Raw genomic sequence first — 25,400 nt, forward strand, 5'->3', positions numbered from 1 at the left:
ATGCACTCCTCAGTGTACAGTATGCAGTATGCACTCCTCAGTGTACAGTATGCACTATGCACTATGCACTCCTCAGTGTACAGTATGCAGTATGCACTCCTCAGTGTACAGTATACACTATGCACTCCTCAGTGTACAGTATGCAGTATGCACTCCTCAGTGTACAGTATGCAGTACGCACTATGCACTCCTCAGTGTACAGTATGCAGTACGCACTATGCACTCCTCAGTGTACAGTATGCAGTACGCACTATGCACTCCTCAGTGTACAGTATGCACTATGCACTCCTCAGTGTACAGTATGCACTATGCACTCCTCAGTGTACAGTATGGAGTACGCACTATGCACTCCTCAGTGTACAGTATGCAGTATGCACTATGCACTCCTCAGTGTACAGTATGCAGTATACACTATGCACTCCTCAGTGTACAGTATGCAGTACGCACTATGCACTCCTCAGTGTACAGTATGCAGTATACACTATGCACTCCTCAGTCTGGCTCTAGGACAGTGTTCTTACCTCCAGTTCTTGGTGTGGGGAGGCCCTTCTTCTAGTCTGAGCAGAGCGTAGCGAGCAGCACTGAGAGACAGGCCTCTGATCCCATCTCCCCACTCCTTCTCAGCTCTGAAACCCACACAACAAGTTAATATACTCCGACACACACACACATTAATAAACAAACACAGACAACAAATTAACTAATACACACACACACACACAAATTAAAAGTCTGTCAGTAACGCCCATCCCCTGCAACAGCTGTCAGTTCAAACATTACAGCCATCAGTGAGATGAGAATTTGTACCAGCAGTACAGAAGAACTACCATTCTACCTTTAACAGGTTTGATTTACAGGGTGTGGAATGAACTCCAGTCAAAAACATAGGGAGACGTACCCATTATATTCAATGTACTTGTAGATCATGCCTGCGATCACCATGGCAACGATGGCGTAGTACCAGGATGAGATGAACATCAGCGCCAAACAGATACTCATTCCGAGAAACGACAGCGTCCTGAGAGAGGAAGCCGTCGGAGAGCGGTCAATACTGCACAGGCACCACAGCACACAACTGCAGTTTCTCAAATACTGGGAATTATTATCCGAGATGCCTGCGTTACAGTGACTGAGTTCAGGAGCTGCTCTTCAGTTCCAGCTGCCTGCCATAGACATGTGTAGGGTAGATCAGCCAATATTAGTTAGCACCAGCACCATCTAGTGCACATCTAGTGTATTGACAGCAAAACAAAACTTGTGATCCAAAGTGACAGATCACTAGATGGCACTATCTCTTCTGCACAGACACTTTGGGTACATATACTTACAGATGGCAAACAGAACTGAAGAGCAGCTCTTGAACTCACAGACAAAAGCAATACACTTACAATTATCATAGGAATTATTAAAGACTAGATGTAGTGCTTTGATAATATACTCCCCTAGTCTGTTGATAACCAATGGAACTATATATTGTAGTGTCAAACTCAAAAGGATTGTGGGACACTGTCTGTCTGCAGCTTTAAAATGTGCAGTTTTGAAAGAAACACATGTTATAGAGCACATGGTTTTTTAAAACCCATCTGGTTCTACACTAGGTTAAACAAAGTTCTTTGGTTTCTATGCTTTTATCTCAGGAACACTTGCACTTTCTAGGTCACCCCAGCAGTAATGTATTAGTCATTTAGCAGACGCTTTTATCAAAAGCGACTTAGAGACTTGATGCTCAGCCTGTACTCACCAGTGATAGTATGTGAATCTCGGTCTCCAGTTGGGGGTTCGTAGTAAAGTCTGTACAGCGCAGGCCAGGTTTACAAACAGGTAGCACATCAGAAAAAACCTGCGAGACAAACTCCATTGAAAACCACAAACACTAACAGCATGTACAGAACAATACAGGATAAGAAATGACAGTGAATAGCGTGATGAGAATATGTGGCAAAGCGTAAGCAAATGAGATGCGAGTATCAGGGTATGTTAAAGTGGTTTAGTGCGTGGAATAACTTCTTGTGCTCTGAAGATACAAGTGAGACATACAGACCGATGTACAGACAGACAGACACCCCAGAATCTGATACTCTCAACAGCTTATGCACAATGTAAAAACAAACCAAAGTACACGATACACAGACTGACGGATGTACGGACAGACAGACACCCCCATAAATCCTCAGAATCCGGTATTTTTAATAACTAATTATTATTATTATGTTTATTTAGCAGACTCCATTATCCAAGGCGACTTACAGAGACTAGGGTGTGTGAACTATGCATCAGCTGCAGAGTCACTTACAACTACGTCTCACCTGAAAAATGGATCACAAGGAAGTGACTTGCTCAAGGTCATACAGTGAGTCAGAGAGTGAGCCGGGATTTGAACCGGGGACCTCCTGGTTACCCACTTACCCACTGGACCACACAGCCTTCTCCTAATGTTAGGTAATGTTAATAACAATATTTCATCACAATCGGATAAACTGTATAACCCCACTGACAGTGTTGTGGCAGGTGTGCGGGACTCACATGGACAGGATTGGAGCCACCAGGTCCAGAGAGGCAATGAGGATCCCCAGCTCTGCAATCAGAGCAGTCAGCAACAGGGCCCAGGTGGGCTCACCATTCGCTTTGCCATGACCGAATACCTGGGAGAGAGAGAGGAGAGGAGGGGGAGAAAGAGAGAGAGGAGAGGGGAGAAGAAAATTGATCACTTCATACTTAGTGGCTGACAGCATGTCAGTCAATAGGTAATGCACCTGATTGGTTATGTGAAGTGTGATACAAAGGATGTGCGGATGTAAGGACAGACACCCAACTATACCTCCAGAATCTGATACACTCAATAACTTGTGCTAAACAATGTTAGTACCAAGTTTCATCACACTCAGATAAGCTGTTCTCCAGATATATGCAAAAAAGTGCTGTAGGGTTGTACAGACTCACACTGTATGTGTGTGTCAGTGCTGTAGTGTTGTACAGACTCACACTGTGTGTGTGTGTGTGTGTGTGTGTGTGTGTGTGTGTGTGTCAGTGCTGTAGCATTGTACAGACTCAGTGCAGTATTTCAAAGACTCACCCTGAGAAACGGGATGATATTGTCCTTCGCTATGGCCTGCAGAAGTCTGGGCGCTCCGGTCAGACTCTGTAGCCCCGCCCCACAGGTGGAGAAGAAAGAGCCAATCACAATGACCCAGGGGGAGGGCCAAGACAGGATTCCAACGACAAGGTTACCCTGCACCGAATCTCCGAACCTGCAGAGACAGGGACAAGGTTACACTGCACCTAATCCAACCTGCAGAGACACGTTACCTTTGCTGTGTCCTGTGTTGTCTGTATCGCAGCTTTACAACTGTCGACTCTTGATATTTTAATCACACATCACTGGTCATAAATGCACTGAGCAATACATTTCACTCGGGAACGCCCGCTAGCAGAGAGAGAATTCCTCTTCCAAGGATCGCAGTGCATCCAGATCACACTCCCTCCTGCTGCAACAATGCTGGTTTTCTGTTCCCACAGAGCGCCACTCGCTTCAGTCACCAGCATTGTTTCAGGAGGGAGCGTAATCTGGATACACTGCAATGCTCAGGTGAAAAATCTCTCTCTCCTGGCGAACGTTTCTGAGTGGAAGTTGAAAATAAAGTAATTCCCTGGTTTATTTACCTATAATGAATGAATAAAACAATTTCAAAACCATCGGCAATATGTTGGAAAAAAAATTCTGTGATATGGACAACTTTTTCTTATTACAGCGACTCAAACATCGTGTTAACTTGTGAAAAGCTATCCTGCCCCGTTCAAATATCTCCCCATTGTTTAGAGTTTGAAGCTGCAGTTAAAATTTCATTTTAAAACTTTGTTTAAAACTTTTCTGTATGAAATATAGTTAAGACAGTTAAAGCCCCCTTATCTTGTGCTTCTTATTCCAGTTACTCAAATGTTTTCTTGATCAGTCTGTGTTGCTTTGACTCTGAATTCAGGAGCTGCTCTTCAGTTTCAGTTGCCTGCCATAGATACGTTTAACACGAAAAGTGTCCTTACAGAAGAGCCAGCGCCATCTACTGATCTTGAGTGTCAGATCGCATGTGGACTAGACGATGCTCATTAATATAAACTTTGGCTCATCTAGCCTACATTTCACATGTCTATGACAAGCAACTAGAACTGAAGAGCAGCTCCTGAACTCGGTCAAAGCAACGCAGCCTGATCAGCTCATGCAAGCACAGTGTTTGAGTTAATAAGAAGCACTCGGAATGATCGCAAGCATCATGAAAAGGTAAGAGGTAAAAACAAAAGGAGATTTACTTTTCTGCTACTTCCTGCTTTAACAGATATTAATAAAGAAATGTTAAAAATGTCACTTACTTGTCTCTCAATACTACACCTTCAATACAGGCCCCAAACAGAACAACGTTACTCAGATCTGTTAAATCAGCAGTCAAAGAAACTGAACAAAACTACACTGTACTGTACACAGGGCAATAACACTAATATAAAACCCTGTACAGAACTACAGCAGCTACCCAACATGGTGTCTATATAAAGCTGTAATGTAGTGCGCTGACATTGCCTGCTGTGTGCTGGGCAGTGCCTCACTGTGCTGTACAGTACACAAGGCAATGCTGGTGGGACCACACTATATAGCACTAATATAAAACCAAGGTACAGTATTAAGGATACAAACTAGGGAAGTTGTCAGAATTGCCAGGATGGTTCCGAGGGGAATGGATTTTTGAGCATCTTTCAGATCACCTGATCGATTGGAGCCAGCCATGATCCCTGTCATACAAGAAACACGCGTGTTACACCCACACAAAGAAACATGCATGTTAAACCCACACACAAAGAAACATGTGTGTTAAACCCATACAAAGAAACATGTGTTACACCCACATGTTACACCCACACTGAAACAAACACGTGTGTTACACCCACACAAAGAAACACGCATGTGACACCCACACACAAAGAAACACGCATGTTACACCCATACACAAAGAAACATGCGTGTTCTACCCACACACAAACAAACATGTGTGTTCTACCCACACACAAACATGTAAGTGGTCAGACTTGCTCTTACTTCTTTTCAACGGCTCATCAAATTATAATTCACTCCCTTTTCAGAGTATTTGACTGGAGTTCTTTATTGTTCATTGTGGTTATTGGGCAAATTAACCAATGACATTGAATGGGCACGAATGCAATTCAAGCCCACTAAATCAAGGAGCATCTCTATAATTAAAAAGTAAAGTAGTAGATAAAACGTTCTTCATTAATGGTGAGGCAATACCAACAGTGTCTGAGAAGCCAGTGAAGAGTCTTGGGATATGGTACGACGGGGATCTAAAGGACACAGTTCGTGTGGGAGAAGTTAGACAACAAGCAGTGGAAGGGTTGAAGAGCATAGACAGCAGCGCTCTACCAGGCAAACAAACTCTGGTGCTTTCAGTTTGGTCTACTGCTGAGGCTGCTGTGGCCACTGACTGTGTACGAGGTTTCTTTGACAACAGTAGAGAAGCTGGAAGCTTTAATCAGTTCATACATCAGGAAATGGTTGGGAGTTCCACGCTGCCTCAGCAGAGTGGGACTTTATGGTAAAGGAATACTGCAGCTACCAGTCTCCGCTCTAACCGAGGAGTTTAAGTGCGCCAAGGTCAGACTGGAAATGACATTAGCAGAGTCACGCGACAAATGCGTAAGGGAGGCAGCACCTGTGTTGAAAACTGGAAGAAAGTGGACGGCAAAGAAAGCCGTGGAAGATGCAAAGGCTGACCTTCGAATTGGTGATATCATGGGGCAAGTTCAGCATGGAAGAGGGGGTCTTGGTCTCAGTTCAGCTCCTCCTACATGGCACAAGGCAGCCCCAGCTCAATGGAGGAAGCTGGTAGTCGACAAGGTGCAAAAAAGTGTTAAAACCAAGCCTCGCCCAGGACAACTGGAAGCTGATAGAGACTGAAAAATGCTGGCAGATGTTGGTCAAAGGCTTATTTTTCCACCTGAGATTGCCACCACTAACCTTCGACCAGATATTGTCTTGTGGTCTGGATCAGCACGCCTTGTTCGCCTGGTAGAGTTAACAGTGCCATGGGAGGATGCTGTAGATGAGGCGTATGAGAGGAAGAAACTGCGGGTTTACCCCACTGGGCATAGTGCAGTTTACCCAGTGGAGGTGGGTTGTCGAGGATTTGTGGCACACTACAACCCGGTTTTTCAGAGACGTTGCACAGTGAAGAACTTATCTGAAGCAGCAGAGAGGAGCAGCAACTGGCTGTGGTTGAGATGGAAAGATTCTGGTTGGGGATCTCAAGAACAATAGAAAGAAAGAAATGCTGATGTACAGGTAAGGAAGCTGGGCTGAGTTGAGTGGGGGACGGAGGGGGGTGATACTGATGCGCTGGGGAGACCGCACTGTGGTTGATCTCCGGAGACAGCATCGCAGCCGTTGTGTGTGCTGATGCGCTAGGGAGGCAATAAGCTGATCCCTGGAGCCATCAACACCAGGCAGAAGGATATCCACATCATCATATGGAAGGAAACGCAAATGGATGGAGACACAGATGGATCACATTAGTTTACTGTAAAGCTACGTCTTGGTTAAGAACAGAAGAACATTTGGTTGGTTAGTAGCTTATTGATCCCAGAATCTCATCAAGCAGCTTCTTGAAGGATCCCAGGGTGTCAGCTTCAACAACATTACTGGGGAGTTGGTTCCAGACCCTCACAATTCTCTGTGTAAAAAAGTGCCTCCTATTTTCTGTTCTGAATGCCCCTTTATCTAATCTCCATTTGTGCCCCCTGGTCCTTGCTTCTTTTTTCAGGTCAAAAAAGTCCCCTGTGTCTATACCTTTTAGGATTTTGAATGCTTGAATCAGATCACCGCATAGTCTTCTTTGTTCAAGACTGAATGGATTCAATTATTTTAGCCTGTCTGCATACGACATACCTTTTAAACCCGGGATAATTCTGGTTGCTCTTCTTTGCACTCTTTCTACAGCAGCAATATCCTTTTTGTAACGAGGTGACCAGAACTGAACACAATATTCTAGGTGAGGTCTTACTAATGCATTGTAAAGTTTTAACATTACTTCCCTTGATTTTAATTCAACACTTCTCACAATATATCCCAGCATCTTGTTGGCCTTTTTATAGCTTCCCCACATTGTCTAGATTAAGACATTTCTGAGTCAACATAAACTCCTAGGTCTTTTTCATAGATTCCTTTTTCATAGATTCCTTCTTCAATTTCAGTTGGTGCTTATCTTTGCGAGAGCCGAGTTCAAATCAGTATGAAGTTTTAACATCTACTCTCATGTAATGGAAATCATGTGCACCAGGCTGCAGGGGCTTTCTGCTCCATGACATCATTTTCACTTTATTCTTTGCTTCTGACCAGAGATTTCCAAGCTGAGGAAAATCCAATGAAACGGGTGTCAATCATACCTGACACTTTCCCATTGCTCTTTGGATAGCTCCGCCCCTCTCAATCACAGCTGGTCACAAACGACTCCTAAACTGAAACCTGTTGTGTGATTAACAAGGTGTTCCAATGAGGAACCCCAGGAAATACACTACAAGGGGAGGGACTGACTCGTTTGTGAGCACCTGAAAAAAACCTGTTGTGAAGGCTCAAGCCTATTGTGTTTAAGTAACTGTAGGCAACACAATAGTTCCATACATTCTCTGCCTTGCACATCCATATGTTCTATTGGTCTCAAATGTGTAGTTTTGAAAGAAACACATGTTTAGCACACATAGATCTATTTTACAACATCTGGTATTACACTACGGTAAAGAAATCTGGCTGCAAGCCGTGCTTAGACTGTCCCGCACTTCCTAGGTCATCTGGAGTGTGAAATTGTGCCACCCCTTAAATCTTTCCCTCCGACTGACATGAGGCGAGTGATAACACATATCATTAATACATTATTATTATTTGTTATTTAGCAGACGCCTTTATCCAAGGTGACTTACAGAGACTAGGGTGTGTGAACTATGCTTCAGCTGCAGAGTCACTTACAACTACGTCTCACCCGAAAGACGGAGCACAAGGAGGTTAAGTGACTTGCTCAGGGTCACACAATGTGTCAGTGGCTGAGGTGGGATTTGAACCGGGGACCTCTTGGTTACAAGCCCGTTTCTTTAACCACTGGACCACACAGCCTCCTTACACAGCCTAAATACACGTGCTATAAAATGCGTCTTTCAAAACTGCACCTTTGAGAAGTGTAAAATGGGCAAGATTCATGGAATTAACTTGTCAGCTACAATTATTTTAAACTCATTATAAAAATGCATTTAAAAATACAGACAAACAGGTTACCTGTGACAGACGGAAAGAATATGCCAACCAGCAGAGTGAATGAGGTGGTGATGTCAGCGAACACGTACGGAAAGCGATTGGACGGGGATCCTGAAACAGCGGGAGAGGGGAGGGATCCCTTCTCAAGCACCTCCCCTTTGCTGAGGTAAGCACTCCACAGGTTTTCTATTGGAGAAAGATACAGACACCTTAATTTTATTGGTTAAAACCAAATTGGAACACATGTGAAAATCATACGCGTTTGAATACAAATAAAACTGAATACAAGGAGCTTAGGGGTGTCTCAAAGAATCGTGATGCTGTCTTTACACAATGTATCGTAACAGAGATGTGTATCGTGATACAAGAGCACAGCAGTGTGTTTCATAGCTGGTATACATAGAAACTCTGCCTCGCTCATTTATTTTTTGTCTTTTAAAAAATAGTCATTAAATGATCATCGGATCTTATTGCGTATCATACAAGTAGCCCATCAGGAATACCAAACATAACTTAAATTTGAGCATTTCGACGTTTCGACTTCAAAACGTGAAGACTCCAAGAAAGATTTCTAGCGGAAACGTTTGTCAAGGAATCGAAGACACAGACAGCCTCCCAGTTGAATGGTCAGTGTCTCCGAGTACTCAGTACCTGCTATGACCCCGCTAGCGACCCCCGGGATGCCCTGGATCTCAGTCAGGTTGCTCTGGCTGAAGTACTCGTCACAGGTGGCGTTGAGCAGCGAGGAAGAGGAGGAGGAGGAGGAGGAGGAAAGGGCCTGGCAGAAGGAGCTCCAGAGCCTCGTGGGGACCGTCTCGTTGTCACGGATCACCGACTTCGCACAGACGCTCATCTCCACATGAGACAGGGTGCGGTTACCCAGCATGCACACCCTGGGGAGAGAGATCAACTTAACTACTTCATTCACCAGGCCATCCCTGGGTGACGTGGCATGCCAATAAACACTGAATTGAATTTGAATTGAGAGAGGGAGGAAAGAGGGAGAACGGACTGAGAGATGAACTTAACTACTACACCAACTTGGCAATACTTTAAAGACCATTTGAATTGAGAGGGGGAGGAGGAGAGAGGGGAGAAGAGAGAAAGAATTAAATACTACAGGAGACCTTAATAAAACGATACTGATTTAGGCACCCTTGCATTATTATTTTGTGTGCCCACCCTTTGCTTCCTTTACAGCTTGCAGTCTTTTTTGTATTTTGAAACCAGTTCCTGGCATCTTTCCGAAGATATTTTCGCCCACTCTTCAACACATACAGCTTTGAGTTCTGCAATCGACTTTGGTTTTCTTTTTGCAACAGCAGCCTTCAAGTCAAATCCACAACATCTCGATGGGATTCAAGTCTGGGGACTGAGAGGGCCAATCCATTACTGTAATCTATCTATTTCAAAAATTCCTTTGTAGACTTCGCAGAACGCTTAGAGTCATTATCTTGCTGGAATAGAAACTTCCGTCCAATAAGCCTTCTAGCACTGGGTAACAAATGAGAGTGCAACATTTCTTGATATTTCGCAACATTCACTGATCCTTCTACAATACAAAGGTCGCCAGTGTCTGAGGAAGAAAAACAAGCCAATACCATCACACAACCTCCACCATGTTTAACACTGGGCATGATTAACGTTTCATTAAATTCTTCTCCTCTCTTTTTCCAAACATACTGTTGCTTTCTAGGCGAATTCGTCTGACCATAAAATTTGATCAGGCTTCTTCAAGTATTCAATGGAAAACTCCAATTGTCTTGTGTATTGTTTAACAAAGGTTTGCATCTTGGTTTTTGCCCATGGACATTCATCTTGTTAAGGTATCGTTGAATTGTTCACTCGTGAGTTTCTTGTCTAGCTGTCTCAATTCTTGTGTCAAATCTTTTGCAGTAATCCAAGGATTTTGCTGCTCGAACGATTCTGCTTCCAGATTTTGCAGAAATCTTCCTTGGTCTTCCACACCTGGAGCTAGTTGCAGTAGTTCCTTTTCTCCTGTGTTTGTCAATAATAGCCCACACAGTGCTTTTCTGCTATTTTTCTGGTAGTTTCTCCTTTTTCGTTTAGTTGTATCACTGCCATTTTGAGATTGTTGCTGTACTCTTTAGTTTGAACCATTTTTGTTGCTTTTCTTTTTTTTTTTTAAATCACAAATTTCCAATTGATTTTTTAGTACTTGATTATGTATTTATTCTATAATTATCAGGTGTTGGTTTTCAATCATGGTAACTGTCAAAAATTAGCAACGAATGGGTTGCATACAAAATATGTTGATTGCCCAAATACTTTTGTCAAAGTATGAAATTAGTTTTTGCATGCCATGTAATAATTTGTTGTTTTAGTATAAAGCTGAATCTCTAATTGATATCTTTCAATAGAACAATTAGAAATTATATAAATCACTTTTTGTGGTTTCTCTTTACCTGCAAAATTAAAACCCAAACATTTTTGGTCTGCGACTAACTATATTGGCAATTTCTTTATATTTTATTTTTGTCTTTAATTATATATTAGTTGTATTTTCTTTATTTTGCTTTATATTTTACGGTTTCTTTGGTGTGTTTTTTTGTGGTTTTCTTGCGTTTTTTTGCAGTAAATAGTGAGACCCCTGTGCAGTTACACAGCACCCTCCAGTTTCACCTGACGAAAATGCAGCCAAAACAAAGGGAAGAAGAGACAAGCTAGGGTAATGTAATAGTTAATCATTAAACAGTTTTAGATACTGTGATGTCATTTTTATTTTAAATCTGTGATCTTTAGTTGTTTTGGTGCACTTTCATTTGCAAGTGAACTGTGACATTAGGGCTTTTTTTTTAAAAACCTTTTGATAAATTGCATTGCCTTTTACGTTGTACATAGTTCTGTGCATGGGTAACATTTTGATTTAATTTTGCTGTTGGGTCGTTAACGAGGAATTTTACATACTTAAATGCGTTTCCATCGTCGGTTGTTTAATATGCCATTACAGCTTCATACTTGGCTTCCTGTAGTTCTGCTTTTAGTCGTTCTGAATCTTGTTAGAGGTACCCGAGAATACTGTGGCTACTGACAAGTGATTGCTCAACATGCCGTCGTAGTCACAAATCAGAGAAAGTAATTCCACATAATTACGTATGTTTGAGGAATTGGCATCTTCATCGTGCCCTCTGAATGCCAGTTCTTGCTTGCCAAGGCAAAGAGAATCAGTCAAGCGTTAAAGAACCTAATGACTTTGTCTTGCTTGCTCATTGTGATGTATCAATCCGGGTTCGTTCAGTTGTTTTGAGTGTCACAGTGGCTCGCATGTGACTTTGGGAACGCTCATGTTTTTGTGGTGACTTGGTTAGACATCGTAGATTGCTGTAGCCAGTGCTTTTCCATATCGCCTTTTCTGTACCGAACAAAATACAGTTCCAGCAGTATACTTATTATTTATTTCTTAGACGCCATTATCCAGGGCGACTTACAAGATATAACATTATTTTTTACATACAATTACCCATTTATACAGTTGGGTTTTTACTGGAGCAATCTAGGTAAAGTACCTTGCTCAAGGGTACAGCAGCAGTGTCCCCCCACTAAATATTACTTCGAAGTTCTCAATATAATTTTCAGTAAGTCTCTATAATATTAGCAAAATCATGCAAAATTCAGCTATTCTTACACCACCGCACACCCTAGCATATTTATGTCCCGCCTCTGCTCACTCATGATTGGACACCTGCATAACAAGGGGCAGATCTTTGACTCTCCCATTGGTTAAACCTACTCAAGACCGTCAAATAAAATTCTGCATGATTAAATTGTAAAAAAAAAAAATCACAGTTGATTAATCGGTCCAAGGATGACACGCAAAGGAAGAAATCTGTACATCTGTGACAGAGACACTGACACACCATTCAGCCACCAGAGGGCTGTTCAACAATACTGCAGAATTGAAGCAACGCAAATCAACACGTCCACATGAATTCTGAACCTCCCTGTAGTTCTATAGCACCCATTCGTTATTTGGATCCTGAATTTTTGTACCATTAGACCAGATTAGAACACTGTGTACTCGCGGGAGGCGGGGGGGGGGGACCCTGCGTACTCGCGGGAGGCAGGGGGGGGGACCCTGCGTACTCGCGGGAGGCGGGGGGGGGGGGACCCTGCGTACTCGCGGGAGGCGGGGGGGGGGGGACCCTGCGTACTCGCGGGAGGCGGGGGGGGGGGGACCCTGCGTACTCGCGGGAGGCGGGGGGGGGGGGACCCTGCGTACTCGCGGGAGGCGGGGGGGGGGGACCCTGCGTACTCGCGGGAGGCGGGGGGGGGGGACCCTGCGTACTCGCGGGAGGCGGGGGGGGGGGGACCCTGCGTACTCGCGGGAGGCGGGGGGGGGGGACCCTGCGTACTCGCGGGAGGCGGGGGGGGGGGGACCCTGCGTACTCGCGGGAGGCGGGGGGGGGGGGACCCTGCGTACTCGCGGGAGGCGGGGGGGGGGGACCCTGCGTACTCGCGGGAGGCGGGGGAGGGACCCTGCGTACTCGCGGGAGGCGGGGGGGGGGGACCCTGCGTACTCGCGGGAGGCGGGGGGGGGGACCCTGCGTACTCGCGGGAGGCGGGGGGCGGGACCCTGCGTACTCGCGGGAGGCGGGGGGGCGGGACCCTGCGTACTCGCGGGAGGCGGGGGGGGGGGGACCCTGCGTACTCGCGGGAGGCGGGGGGGGGACCCTGCGTACTCGCGGGAGGCAGGGGGGGGGACCCTGCGTACTCGCGGGAGGCAGGGGGGGGGGGGGGGGATCCTGCGTACTCGAGGGAGGCGGGGGGGGGGGACCCTGCGTACTCACGGGAGGCGGGGGGGGGGACCCTGTGTACTCGCGGGAGGCGGGGGGGGGGGGGACCCTGCGTACTCGCGGGAGGCGGGGGGGGGGGGACCCTGCGTACTCGCGGGAGGCGGGGGGGGAGGACCCTGTGTACTCGAGGGAGGCGGGGGGGGGACCCTGCGTACTCACGGAAAGTGGGGCGGTGCGAAGGCTGACTTGAACGCCCCGGTGTAGATGGACAGGATGGAGATGACCACACAGGCCAGGAACAGCGAGGCCAGCTTGTTGACGTACTTCACCCCCACGAACACCAACAGCCCCATGAGCACCAAGAAGCACGTCCCGTACACTCGCATGTTATTGAGCATCGCAGCCGCCTCGCCGTCCTCACTCTCCGAGCGGAAGATAGCAGCTGCAGGGACGATGTACATCTGCCGGGGGGGGGGGGGGGGGGGGGGGGGGGGAGAAAAGGAGAGGAGAAGGAGGGAGAGCAAGAGAGGGAGAGTGGAGACAGAGTGAGAGACAGAAAGAGAGAGAGAGAGAGACAGACAGAGAGAGAGAGAGAGAGAGACACAGAGAGAGAGAGAGGGGGGGGGGGGGAGAAAATTACCGTTGCATGATATTTTTAGAAATGGATAAATCGGCTAACAATTACTCAAAAGAACACAGCCCTAACAAAGTAATTCCAGTAAATCTCATCTAAGCAGCTTCTTGAAGGATTCCATGGTGTCAGCTTCAACATTACTGGGGAGTTGGTTCCAGACCCTCACAATTCTCTGTGTAAAAAAGTGCCTCCTATTTTCTGTTCTGAATGCCCCTTTATCTAATCTTCAATTGTGACCTCTGGTCCTTGTTTCTTTTTTCAGGTCGAAAAAGTCCCCTGGGTTGGCATTGTCAATACCTTTTAGAATTTTGAATGCTTGAATCAGATTGCCGCATAGTCTTCTTTGTTCAAGACTGAATAGATTCAATTCTTTTAGCCTGTCTGCATACGACATGCCTTTTAAACCCAGGATAATTCTGGTTGCTCTTCTTTGCACTCTTTCTAGAGCAGCAATATCCTTTTTGTAACGAGGTGACCAGAACTGAACACAATATTCTAGGTGAGGTCTTACTAATTCATTGTAAAGTTTTAACATTACTTCCCTTGATTTAAATTCAACACTTCTCACAATATATAGCAGCATCTTGTTGGCCTTTTTTATAACTTCCCCACATTGTCTAGATGAAGACAATGGTCTTACTAATGCATCAGTAAGGTCAATACTAATGCAAGTTTTAACCCTGGGTTCTGTGCTGAGAGTCCTGCTCAGGGTTAACCGTCAGCTCCTGTTAAGAAACGGTTTCTCACCAGGAAGATCTCGATGGCTCCCAGGATGTACATGGCTCCAGCGAAGGTGGTGCCCAGATAAAAACACAGACCCACCGCACCCCCAAACTCAGGACCCAGAGAACGAGAGATCATGAAGTATGAACCGCCCGCTGAGGAGGAGGGGAGGGGAGGAGAAAAAGAAAGAGAGAGAGAGAGAGAAAGAAAGAAAGAAAGAAAGAAAGAAAGAAAGAAAGAAAGAGAGAGAGAGAGAGATGGGGAGAGCAGAGGGAAGGGTCGAGAGTAGATAGAGATGAGGATAGGAGGAGGGAGGGAGGTGGGGAGAGAGGGAAGGGGCGAGAGGAAAGAGATGAGGAGAAAGTGAAGGAGATGGGGATGAGATGAAGAGAGAGGGAGAGGAGAGGGAAGGGGAGGAGAGGGAGACAAATAATACAATGTTAAAATCAATACATACTCTCAGACACCTCCATATGTCTGATATTCTCAATAACGTGCTAAATAATATTAATATCAAGTTTCATCAGTTGTATATGTGGTTCTTCAGATGCATGGAGAAATGTAAGACTGACACACACACACGCACAGACACAGACACACAGTCTCCATACACCCCCAGACTTGTGTAAGCAATGTCCTACCTGGCACCACCCCATTGGTTGCAATTGCACTCATAGAAATGGCTGTAAGCAGGGTCTGTAACAGAGGAACATTAAAAATTATAAATGTACAGTGTATTATACAGTGTGTCCAGGTTTGTGCTGGTATAGAAATATGAACGTGTTTTTTTTGCTATCGAACACATTTCAAGCAGAGTTTGTTCTGGTACCAAGATATCTGTTATGGAAGCAGTGGTGGAAATAAAAATCTTATTACAGAGCAGATTCACCCATTCCAGGTTTTACCAGAGCTTGACTGTCCACAGTGCAGAGGTAACAAGCTCAGGTGCGTCTTCTTTCCATCCCTGCTTCCTTAACAGATGTGTGTGCCGGCCCCTGTCTCTCTCAGTGGCTGTGTCCCGGTCCCTGTCTCTCCCGTGGCTGTGTGCTGGTCCCTGTCTCTCTCTCTCTCTCTCAGTGGCTGTGTCCCGGTCCCTGTCTCTCTCAGTGGCTGTGTGCCGGACCCTGTCTCTCTCAGTGGCTGTGTGCTGGTCCCTGTCTCTCTCAGTGGCTGTGTGCTGGTCCCTGTCTCTCTCTCTCTCTCTCAGTGGCTGTGTGCTGGTCCCTGTCTCTCTCAGTGGCTGTGTGCCGGTCCCTGTCTCTCTCAGTGGCTGTGTGCCGGTCCCTGTCTCTCTCAGTGGCTGTGTGCCGGGCCCCTGTCTCTCTCAGTGGCTGTGTGCTGGTCCCCGTCTCTCTCGTGGCTGTGTGCTGGTCCCCGTCTCTCCCGTGGCTGTGTGTTGGTCCCTGTCTCTCCCGTGGCTGTGTGTTGGTCCCTGTCTCTCCCGTGGCTGTGTGTTGGTCTCTCTCTCAGTGGCTGTGTGCTGGTCCCTGTCTCTCTCGTGGCTGTTTGTTGGTCCCTGTCTCTCCCATAGCTGTGTGTTGGTCTCTCTCTCTCAGTGGCTGTGTGCTGGTCCCTGTCTCTCTCTCTCTCAGTGGCTGTGTGCTGGTCCCTGTCTCTCTCTCTCTCAGTGGCTGTGTGCTGGTCCCTGTCTCTCTCTCAGTGGCTGTGTGCTGGTCCCTGTCTCTCTCAGTGGCTGTGTGCTGGTTCCTGTCTCTCTCAGTGGCTGTGTGCCGGTCTCTGTCTCTCTCTCTCTCAGCGGCTGTGTGCTGGTCCCTGTCTCTCTCAGTGGCTGTGTGCTGGTCCCTGTCTCTCTCAGTGGCTGTGTGCTGGTCCCTGTCTCTCCCGTGGCTGTGTGCTGGTCCCTGTCTCTCCTGTGGCTGTGTGCTGGTCCCTGTCTCTCTCTCTCTCAGTGGCTGTGTGCTGGTCCCTGTCTCTCTCTCAGTGGCTGTGTGCTGGTCCCTGTCTCTCTCAGTGGCTGTGTGCTGGTTCCTGTCTCTCTCAGTGGCTGTGTGCCGGTCTCTGTCTCTCTCTCTCTCAGCGGCTGTGTGCTGGTCCCTGTCTCTCTCAGTGGCTGTGTGCTGGTCCCTGTCTCTCTCAGTGGCTGTGTGCTGGTCCCTGTCTCTCCCGTGGCTGTGTGCTGGTCCCTGTCTCTCCTGTGGCTGTGTGCTGGTCCCTGTCTCTCTCTCTCTCAGTGGCTGTGTGCTGGTCCCTGTCTCTCTCTCTCAGTGGCTGTGTGCTGGCCCCTGTCTCTCTCTCTCTCCCGTAGCTGTGTGCTGGTCTCGTCTCCCTGCTCTACTCACACAGCAGCAGCAGATTAGCACGATGAGCAGAGCCTGGAGCACGCCGGCCGTCCCCACCACCCAGGTGAGTCTCAGGAACAGGATCACCCCGAAGATGTTCTGAAGGCAGGGCAGGTACACGCCCATGAAGGTGCCCATCTTAGGAGACTGAGACAGGGGGAGAGAGGCCATCACCACTGACATCACTACACAAAACTACACACACTGCAGGACATCACTGTACAAAACTGTACTACACCATACCAAACTAAACTGTGCATCAATAACACAGCACTGTACTACACCATACCAAACTAAACTATACTGTGCATCAATAACACAGCACTGTACTACACCATACCAAACTAAACCATACTGTGCATCAATAACACAGCACTGTACTACACCATACCAAACTAAACTATACTGTGCATCAATAACACAGCACTGTACTACACCATACCAAACTAAACTATACTGTGCATCAATAACACAGCACTGTACTACACCATACCAAACTAAACCATACTGTGCATCTATATCACAGCACTGTACTACACCATACCAAACTAAACTATACTGTGCATCTATAACACAGCACTGTACTACACCATACCAAACTAAACTATACTGTGCATCTATATCACAGCACTGTACTACACCATACCAAACTAAACCATACTGTGCATCTATATCACAGCACTGTACTACACCATACCAAACTAAACTATACTGTGCATCTATATCACAGCACTGTACTACACCATACCAAACTAAACTATACTGTGCATCTATAACACAGCACTGTACTACACCATACCAAACTAAACCATACTGTGCATCAATAACACAGCACTTGGGCATGCCCCTGGATTGTGTTGGGTGTAGTTGTGACCTCCTGCCTCTATAGGGTGTGGTGGCACTGTGTCACTACCTTGGTGGGTTTCCTCTTGTCCCCCTCGATGCTCTCCGCCTCCTCATGCTCCTTGGCGCCCTGCGTCAGGTTGGTGTAATTCGCCAGGTGGCTGAGGAGAGACGACACTTTGGGCCGAGTGTCCATCTCTTCCTGAATCAACAAAGAAAAAGCAGAAGGGAGTCACAAAACCACGAGGAGAAAGAATTCACCCACACAGCTTACTGACTGCCAAGACCAGACCCTGCCCGGCCATTTCATTAGGACCTGCACCTAATATCGGACTGGGTCACCGTTTGTCCTGATCACAGCATTGACACGGCACAGACTCCACAAGGTGTTGTGAGGGATCCATTTAGCTGCAGGAGTTATGAAGGCATTTCTTTACGGCGTACTTATGTTCAGAAAAGAGAACACACAAATTAAAAGCTAAAAGAAAAATCGTACGTAGTGCCATAATGAAAACAGCAACGAGCGTTCTTTCAGTTTCTGCTTCCATTGCTCGGACTAAAACAAAACACACAATGCCACTCCACAATTCCCCAGGGACACACGGCATGCATTCACAAAGTCAGCTAGGTTTGGGAAAAAAAAAAAAAAAAAAGCACCGATATGCCCTTTGATTTCGCCAGCAGAGGATCGGAATCCTCCAAGCTCATCCCATACTGGACTGAGATCCGGGGGGTGTCCATGCAAAATGCCGGCAGTCTCTGTCTCGCTCCTCAGTCCCCCTTGCTATTTTAGTGTGCTTGCAATCATTCTGAGTGGTTCTGGGTTCTATTTTAGTGTACTTGCAATCATTCTGAGTGGTTCTGGGTTCTGTGGCTCCACTATTGAGTAACCATCATTTAAATTTTAAATCATCATGGAATGCAGAAGGCTGTTCAGAGCCCAGCAGTTAGGATTCTCCAGACAAGCTCAGAGCAGCTCAGCCGGGTAAAGGTAAATTTAGATAAAAAATGAACTCAATATTTAAACAGGACCCAGCGCCACTCAAAATGATTGCACACCCCATGAAATACGAATAGAAATCTTAAAAGAAATGAAAAATGCCTCTTGAAGCTATAATATTAAAATGCCCGTACTGTCCAGCACACTTACCTCAAACAGAGCCAGATTTCGATCATAGAAGTCATCATCATCCACATAGTGAGAGTTATTGATGTAGAGATTGGAAGCCTTTGGGTGACTGTCGACTAAAAAGGAGAGAAAAACACAGCTAAATAAGAACTGAAAAACACTTGCAACACCTTCAACATCTTACAGACCAACTGACACACTCCAAAGAGACCGGTACCAGCGCGGTGCACCATGTGCTTTTCTCTAAAAGTGATTGTAGCGAACAGAGCAGTTCAGCACACGGGTCTCAAATGTGCAGAAAGGTTACAGCAAATAAGAATTTTCATTTGAAATCATCTGGTACTATTTCCAGATTAAAGAAAGCCATGCTTTTAGGGTGTCCTGTACTTCCTGGGGCACCCAGAGAGACATTGTCCCACCCCTTCACAGGCTCCTTCCCTGTCAATAACCAACCAGCTGCTTCCCCTAGTGACTGACATGCTTTCAGCCAGTAACATGACCCAGAAGACACTGCCGGGGATGAAATGCCCAAGCAAGCAGAACAGTAACACACTTCCCGGAAAGGCATAGTAAGCAAATTGAGAACTTAGTGTTTTAAAATGCATGCTTCTTCAAAACTGCACATTTGAGATCTGTGCAGTTAATGGAAGTGCAGCTTGGGTCAGATTCATGGAATTATTGTTATTTACATGGTTTATAAAAAGTTGCACATGTTAATTCATGGTTTTATATTAGTGTTATACAGTGTGGTCCCACCAGCATTGCCATGTGTACAGTAATTTATTAAAGGTTACATAGACAGACTAACCAATAACTTGTACTGTGTTTTCTAATTTACATTAATATCATATGGGAGATACTGAAATTGAAGAAGGGAACTATGAAAAAGACCTAGGAGTTTATGTTGACTCAGAAATGTCTTCATCTAGACAATGTGGGGAAGCTATAAAAAAGGCCAGCAGGATGTTCAGATATATAGTGAAAAGTGTTGAATTTAAAATCAAGGGAAGTAATGTTAAAACTTTACAATGCATTAGTAAGACCTCACCTAGAATATTGTGTTCAGTTCTGGTCACCTCGTTACAAAAAGGATATTGCTGCTCTAGAAAGAGTGCAAAGAAGAGCAACCAGTATTATCCCGGGTTTAAAAGGCATGTCGTATGCAGACAGGCTAAAAGAATTGAATCTATTCAGTCTTGAACAAAGAAGACTACGCGGTGATCTAATTCAAGCATTCAAAATTCTAAAAGGTATAGACAATGTCGACCCAGGGGACTTTTTCAACCTGAAAAAAGAAACAAGGACCAGGGGTCACAAATGGAGATTAGATAAAGGGGCATTCAGAACAGAAAATAGGAGGCATTTTTACACAGAGAATTGTGAGGAACCAACTCCCCAGTAATGTTGTTGAAGCTGACAGCCTGGGATCCTTCAAGAAGCTGCTTGAAGAGATTCTGGGATCAATAAGCTACTAACAACCAAAAAAGCAAGATGGACTGAATGGCCTCCTCTCGTTTGTAAACATTCTTATGTTCTTATTTAAGCTAATATTTATGACACAGAAATCTCCCTTCCAAAGGAGATTAACACTAATAGAAGAGGACAGTCTAAGATTAAACAATGACACACAGACACCAGGGTTAGAAACTCACACTAGCCCTGCTGCTGCTGCTGCACCCAGTCCTGGGTTTCAAAACGCCCCTTAATGAAGTCTATTACTATTAATATTGAAATGATCAGGAGCCAGGAGTTTGGGCAGGGTTAGAAACTCACACTAGCCCTGCTGCTGCTGCACCCAGTCCTGGGTTTCAAAACGCCCCTTAATGAAGTCTATTACTATTAATATTGAAATGATCAGGAGCCAGGAGTTTGGGCAGGGTTAGAAACTCACACTAGCCCTGCTGCTGCTGCACCCAGTCCTGGGGTTCAGAACTCCCCTCAAATGAAATCTACTATTGAAATGATCAAAATGAAAATGATAAGAAATACAATAAGAAAGTGGAGAAGGCACTATCTAAAACTGAAATCGTTACTACCACAGTGGTTTTTGTTCCAGTCTTGGCAGTGACCATTGCATTGCAGAAACATGTTTTTGGGGTAAAACAAAGACAATTATCCCACAGTCATTCTGCATTGGGAGTAAATTGATTCTATTTCGGGATACCCCTGCACTGGTGGGATGGATTTATAATTGTTTTGCATGTGTTTAATATCTCTACAGGGAGAGCAAGATATTCAGCGAGCGAGGAGCCCGAGTGGGAAGCCCAAGTCTCTCCACATTCCTGACAAAGCATTTGAGGAAGCACTGCACCTGGGAGATGCTAGATCACTACAATCATTTTCACAAGCTATTCAGGGATGACATTCAGTAAGGTAAGGGTCAATCATTCTCTTTCTGGCATCACTATCAGTTTGACCACAACTGGACAACAGTCATTTGAAGAAAAATATATATATATATATATATATATATAACCATACCTAACAGCCTATCATCTTCTGCAGATCGATTTCGGTCTGAAAAATGAATAAAAATGAATAATGAATGATGAATGGGTAACAAGGAGCCCGGGCTGGTATGGGTGCGTTTCCATTAATGAAAGCAGCCCTGCTCAAGGCTTTCCTAAAGAGGCTGCATTTCTGTTGCTGCTTGGATTTGAATGACGTGGTTTTCTCAATGAACATGCAGGGTGTGCTGATTCACGAGGCATTGTCAGAGCATTGTGGAAAGTAGAGGCTACATGGCGGATGAGATGCAAATGAATGTCTCTGTGACACACCCTGTATGACAAGTTAGGGTTTAATATTACAGTCACCGCTGTTGCACTGTATTGTGCACATGTATATAGTTAACATTCGGATACTTTATTTTAGGTTTGAATCTGGATGGAAATGTTACCTTGTGAAAGCGATGTGGAACAGGAGCAGAATAAGGAAAATAAATATTACAGTTCGACATATCAAAAGGACACATTTCTGTGGATTGTTTTAAAACTTACGCTAGCTGTTTTTACTATGTGTGTTTGCACAAAGCTTTTTTGTCAAAGGACGTGTCCTGGGGCCCCAAAATTCCTGACTGTGGCCCTGCTTACAATACTCAAGAGATGGTCCTGATGGGCTACTTGTATGATCCATAACAAGATCAAATTATTCACGATTCTGTTAATCTCAGAAATATAACACACTTCACTTCAGAAGCACCTGCTCTGCAGCGAGCACTGCGGTGGTGTCTCGACACTAACGATGCATGCCTCGATCACAATACATCAAGTAAAGAAGGGTTCAGGAAGTGTTTCTTACCTGAATCGATTGTGTCATTCGTGTCCTCGTCCTCTGAAATGTCAGGGACCTTTGTGACTGTAAAATGCGGCATTTCCACCCGACAATCGCGTCTGCAATCTCTCTGTCTGAAACTCTCTCCTGCGGTAAAAACGGTTTCCTTGTCCTGTCCTATTAATGTTATTTTTTTTATACTGCTATCAACATCCCATATTCGTTTTTCTTCTCAAATCCCTGTAAACATTCGTAATCTAAAAACTTTACGTCAATCAAAAATTCATGCAATAGAATTCTGTGCTGAAAAAAACTAGCAAGCCAGTATTGTGAAATAATACAATATGGGCTTTAATTGAGTTAATGGCTAACATTAGCAGTTAACTTGAATAAGCCCATCACACATTTCAATAGACCTGCTCTTTATGTTAATCATTACTTTTTTCATTAACCAAAACTGCATTAGCAGCGCAATACTGACCCAAATACTCAATGTTACTTTTTTAATTAAATCCAGATTAGTCTAGTTTAATTGGAAATCTAATAAAACGAAAGTTTAAACAAAGTTTAATTACGTATAAATAATTATTACTTTGAAAAAAAGGATTTAATTACACTTTAATAGGACTGTAATATTGCTACTTTGATTTAGTGTTGACATTGCACACATTTTCTAACAGTAAAGCTCAGAGTGACAGTTATTTGTCTAATGATTTCAGAAACTTTGCATGACTGAATTAATTAATTCAAGTGAAGCAGACTCACCTTTAATACATAACGTATAAACACTGACAGTTTGAAAATGCACAATACTAAACTCTAAGAAATAAGTCAAGCAGATAAACGTCCACTGCCTGCGATTTAAAAAAAAAAAAACGCTTTAAAATTTGAAAATACCCGATACTAAACTCTGTAAGAAACTATGAAAGTCAAATAGACAAACGTCAACTAATCCCTGTCGTTTAAACACTGTCAAACCGAAAATGCTCAATACTAAACTGAAAGTCAAACCGATACAAATGTCCAACTCCTTGACCAGCTTCTCACTGAACTCCAGCAGACAGCCTGTCTCCCTCCTCTCAGCTTGCTCTCCCTCTGTAATCTTTTTCTCGTTACTCTTCAATACTTCTCTTTATCTTCGTACAGTAAATGTCGTTCTGAACTGCGTCTCACTTGCGTTCACTTTGTATCAGGATCCCAACTCTCTCCTCTCGCCACGCCCCTTCTCTCTGCGGTCACATGACTAAAGGATCATTTAAAGAAAAACTATTTAAAGCTGCAGGTGAGAGTCCTCCTCCTTTGTGTCTGTGTGAGTTACTACATGCTATCAGAGTTAAAGCTACAGACACACAAAGCCCCACAAACCTGTTCAGCGTGACACTGCAATATAATCCCTTCTTGAATAAGATTGTAGGTTAAATTAAACACACACCCATTGTAGGGCACTCCTAATTCAAATAAGACTCATGTTTACTTTAGATTGAGAGCACAAACCATAGCTGTGCCTTCCTGAGACAAGCAAATCTGTAGTTTGACACACCCCCACAAAAAAATAAATAGAACTTGTGGTTTTGATAGGAACCATTCACACTGAAGTGAAGCGGGAAAACAATAGGACTGCTGTCTACTTTAGCGGTTTTGTCACACGACAGCTAGGGAACTGACCAATCAGAGGAAAGGAAAGGTCTTGCCCACCAGACACGGGCGATGCGATTTGTCATCGGGCGACGAGATACTTTCGCAGAGACCTGAAGAGACACACACGCGATGAGACAGGTTTGAAAACTGCCAGATCTTTACAACTATAAAAAAAATTGCTATTGGCAAGACAATGAGGAAGACTGGTACATAGTTGTCAACATGATACGGACATTATGAGCGTCTTCTCTGACAGTATTTCTTCATATATGGTAATAAATCATATATACTGTACCAGGCTTCTCCAGTGCCTTCCATTGGCCTTGCCTTTCATCTGTATCTTTTATAATTGCGATGATCTTTGTCACAAAGCTTTGGATATTTTTTTCCCCCATGGCAAGAATTCCGTTTCCCCCCGCTGTCACAACTGTCTTCCACAACGAAATCCCTGCGGTCACGGCACATTCTTCTGGGGTTTTTGTGTGGAATTTTTGTACATTTCGTCGAAATTCTGTTTTAAATCCTCCGTATTTTAACTGTAATACAGCTTGAAATCCCGCTAACAAGCCTCCATCCTGATTGTAATCTCATTTTAAATCTCGCAAGCGGAGTCTCCAATAGAAATGTAGGAATGTGCTGTCACTCAGTAGTTGGGGTGGGTTTAAAGTATTGAGAACGAATCAATGATAGATACAAGTCAGGAAGGCGGGACATTGCCCAGCAGCACTGGGAAATGTATTTATTATTATTTTTGTAGTAGGTTTTATTTTTTTAAATGTGAAAAGGGTAAAGTCAACGTGAATAGATTAACCATTTCCACAGTTTTTCCAGTGTTTATTGGCTATCCATCAATTTCATTATTTTTTTTATCGTGGGTGTTTTATAGGTTAAAACCGAAAATCAGAAGCCCTAAATATATAATGTCATGCTGCCACCATGTGTATTATTCGCAGTATTTAAGAAACAAAGAGGTGCAGCTGTTGGTTATAAAAACTGTAACATACAAAGAAAAGAAAGTGCTCTGTTTAGTTGATGATAAACAGAATTAGGAAATGATTGGTCATGCTGCTTAAAAACACAAACATTTCCTAACACAGGTTATTATATAAGAGCAGAGAACAGTTATTTTGGGCACTGGGCCCCCCAATACGTATAGCAATACCATTAAAGATGAATTTTTAGGACGTATATTATTGGATTTCTATCTACAGTTCATGTGACTTTGCACAAGTTGTTGCAAATCATTATTACACATAGAGTTTGTACAAAAAAAAGACACTTACCTAAAAAAGATGTGACTACTGTAAATAAGTACCGGTGTGGTGTTATTTTGTGGTACGTGTTAAAAAGTGGTAGACAGTGTACTGCGCATGCACGAGTGATTTTAGTTCAGAAAACACGGAAATGCACATCTGAAAGGGGTACGATGCACAGAGTTTGACCCTTTAAAGTTTTTTTTCAAAATTCAGCAAATTTATGTGACTTTAATTGATGAGCAATACATCTGGTTATCTGAAATTGCAAACGTACGATTTTGTGGGTGAACTAGAGTCTTGTCTTGTTCTTAGTGATTTGTAAAGTCGTCAATCACAGCATTGACAGCGTTCCATTTTCTGGCGTTCCACATTCTGACGATGTCCCACTCTCTGGCTCTATCCCGCTGCGGTCGCTTGTCTCTGCTAATCGAAACACTGAAACTTGTATTCTGTGTTGCCTCCAAAACCACGAGCAAAATACAGTAGAATCAGTTCACAAAAAGATCTTCCTCAGACAATGGGCCTCATTTACGAAAGGGCACGAAATGTCA

General features: G+C 44.5%; 1 protein-coding gene across 7 annotated transcripts in view; it reads right to left on the reverse strand.

Moving 5' to 3' along the window:
* The window catches only part of LOC117398837 (solute carrier family 12 member 6-like), a 47,857-nt gene that overhangs the window by 18,837 nt on the left and 3,620 nt on the right, over positions 1–25,400 (reverse strand). For 3 of the 7 annotated variants that reach the window (XM_033997924.3, XM_059012462.1, XM_033997923.3), the window contains exons 2-16: positions 18,704–18,798; positions 17,624–17,755; positions 16,711–16,857; positions 15,052–15,106; positions 14,435–14,565; positions 13,273–13,514; positions 8,951–9,192; positions 8,321–8,485; positions 4,678–4,776; positions 4,363–4,420; positions 3,074–3,248; positions 2,524–2,642; positions 1,742–1,840; positions 899–1,018; positions 522–626 (exon numbers count right to left, since the gene is read on the reverse strand). In XM_033997924.3, the coding sequence (XP_033853815.1) occupies positions 522–626; positions 899–1,018; positions 1,742–1,840; positions 2,524–2,642; positions 3,074–3,248; positions 4,363–4,420; positions 4,678–4,776; positions 8,321–8,485; positions 8,951–9,192; positions 13,273–13,514; positions 14,435–14,565; positions 15,052–15,106; positions 16,711–16,857; positions 17,624–17,755; positions 18,704–18,798 (1,984 nt within the window). Of the gene's footprint in view, positions 1–521; positions 627–898; positions 1,019–1,741; positions 1,841–2,523; positions 2,643–3,073; positions 3,249–4,362; positions 4,421–4,677; positions 4,777–8,320; positions 8,486–8,950; positions 9,193–13,272; positions 13,515–14,434; positions 14,566–15,051; positions 15,107–16,710; positions 16,858–17,623; positions 17,756–18,703; positions 18,799–21,163; positions 21,200–21,982; positions 23,187–25,400 lie in introns of those variants that run through there. The other 4 variants (XM_059012464.1, XM_059012465.1, XM_059012463.1 and 1 more) reach the window with 4 other exon arrangements.

The sequence above is a fragment of the Acipenser ruthenus genome, chromosome 44, assembly GCF_902713425.1.
Source record: "Acipenser ruthenus chromosome 44, fAciRut3.2 maternal haplotype, whole genome shotgun sequence".
Lineage (NCBI taxonomy): Eukaryota > Metazoa > Chordata > Actinopteri > Acipenseriformes > Acipenseridae > Acipenser > Acipenser ruthenus.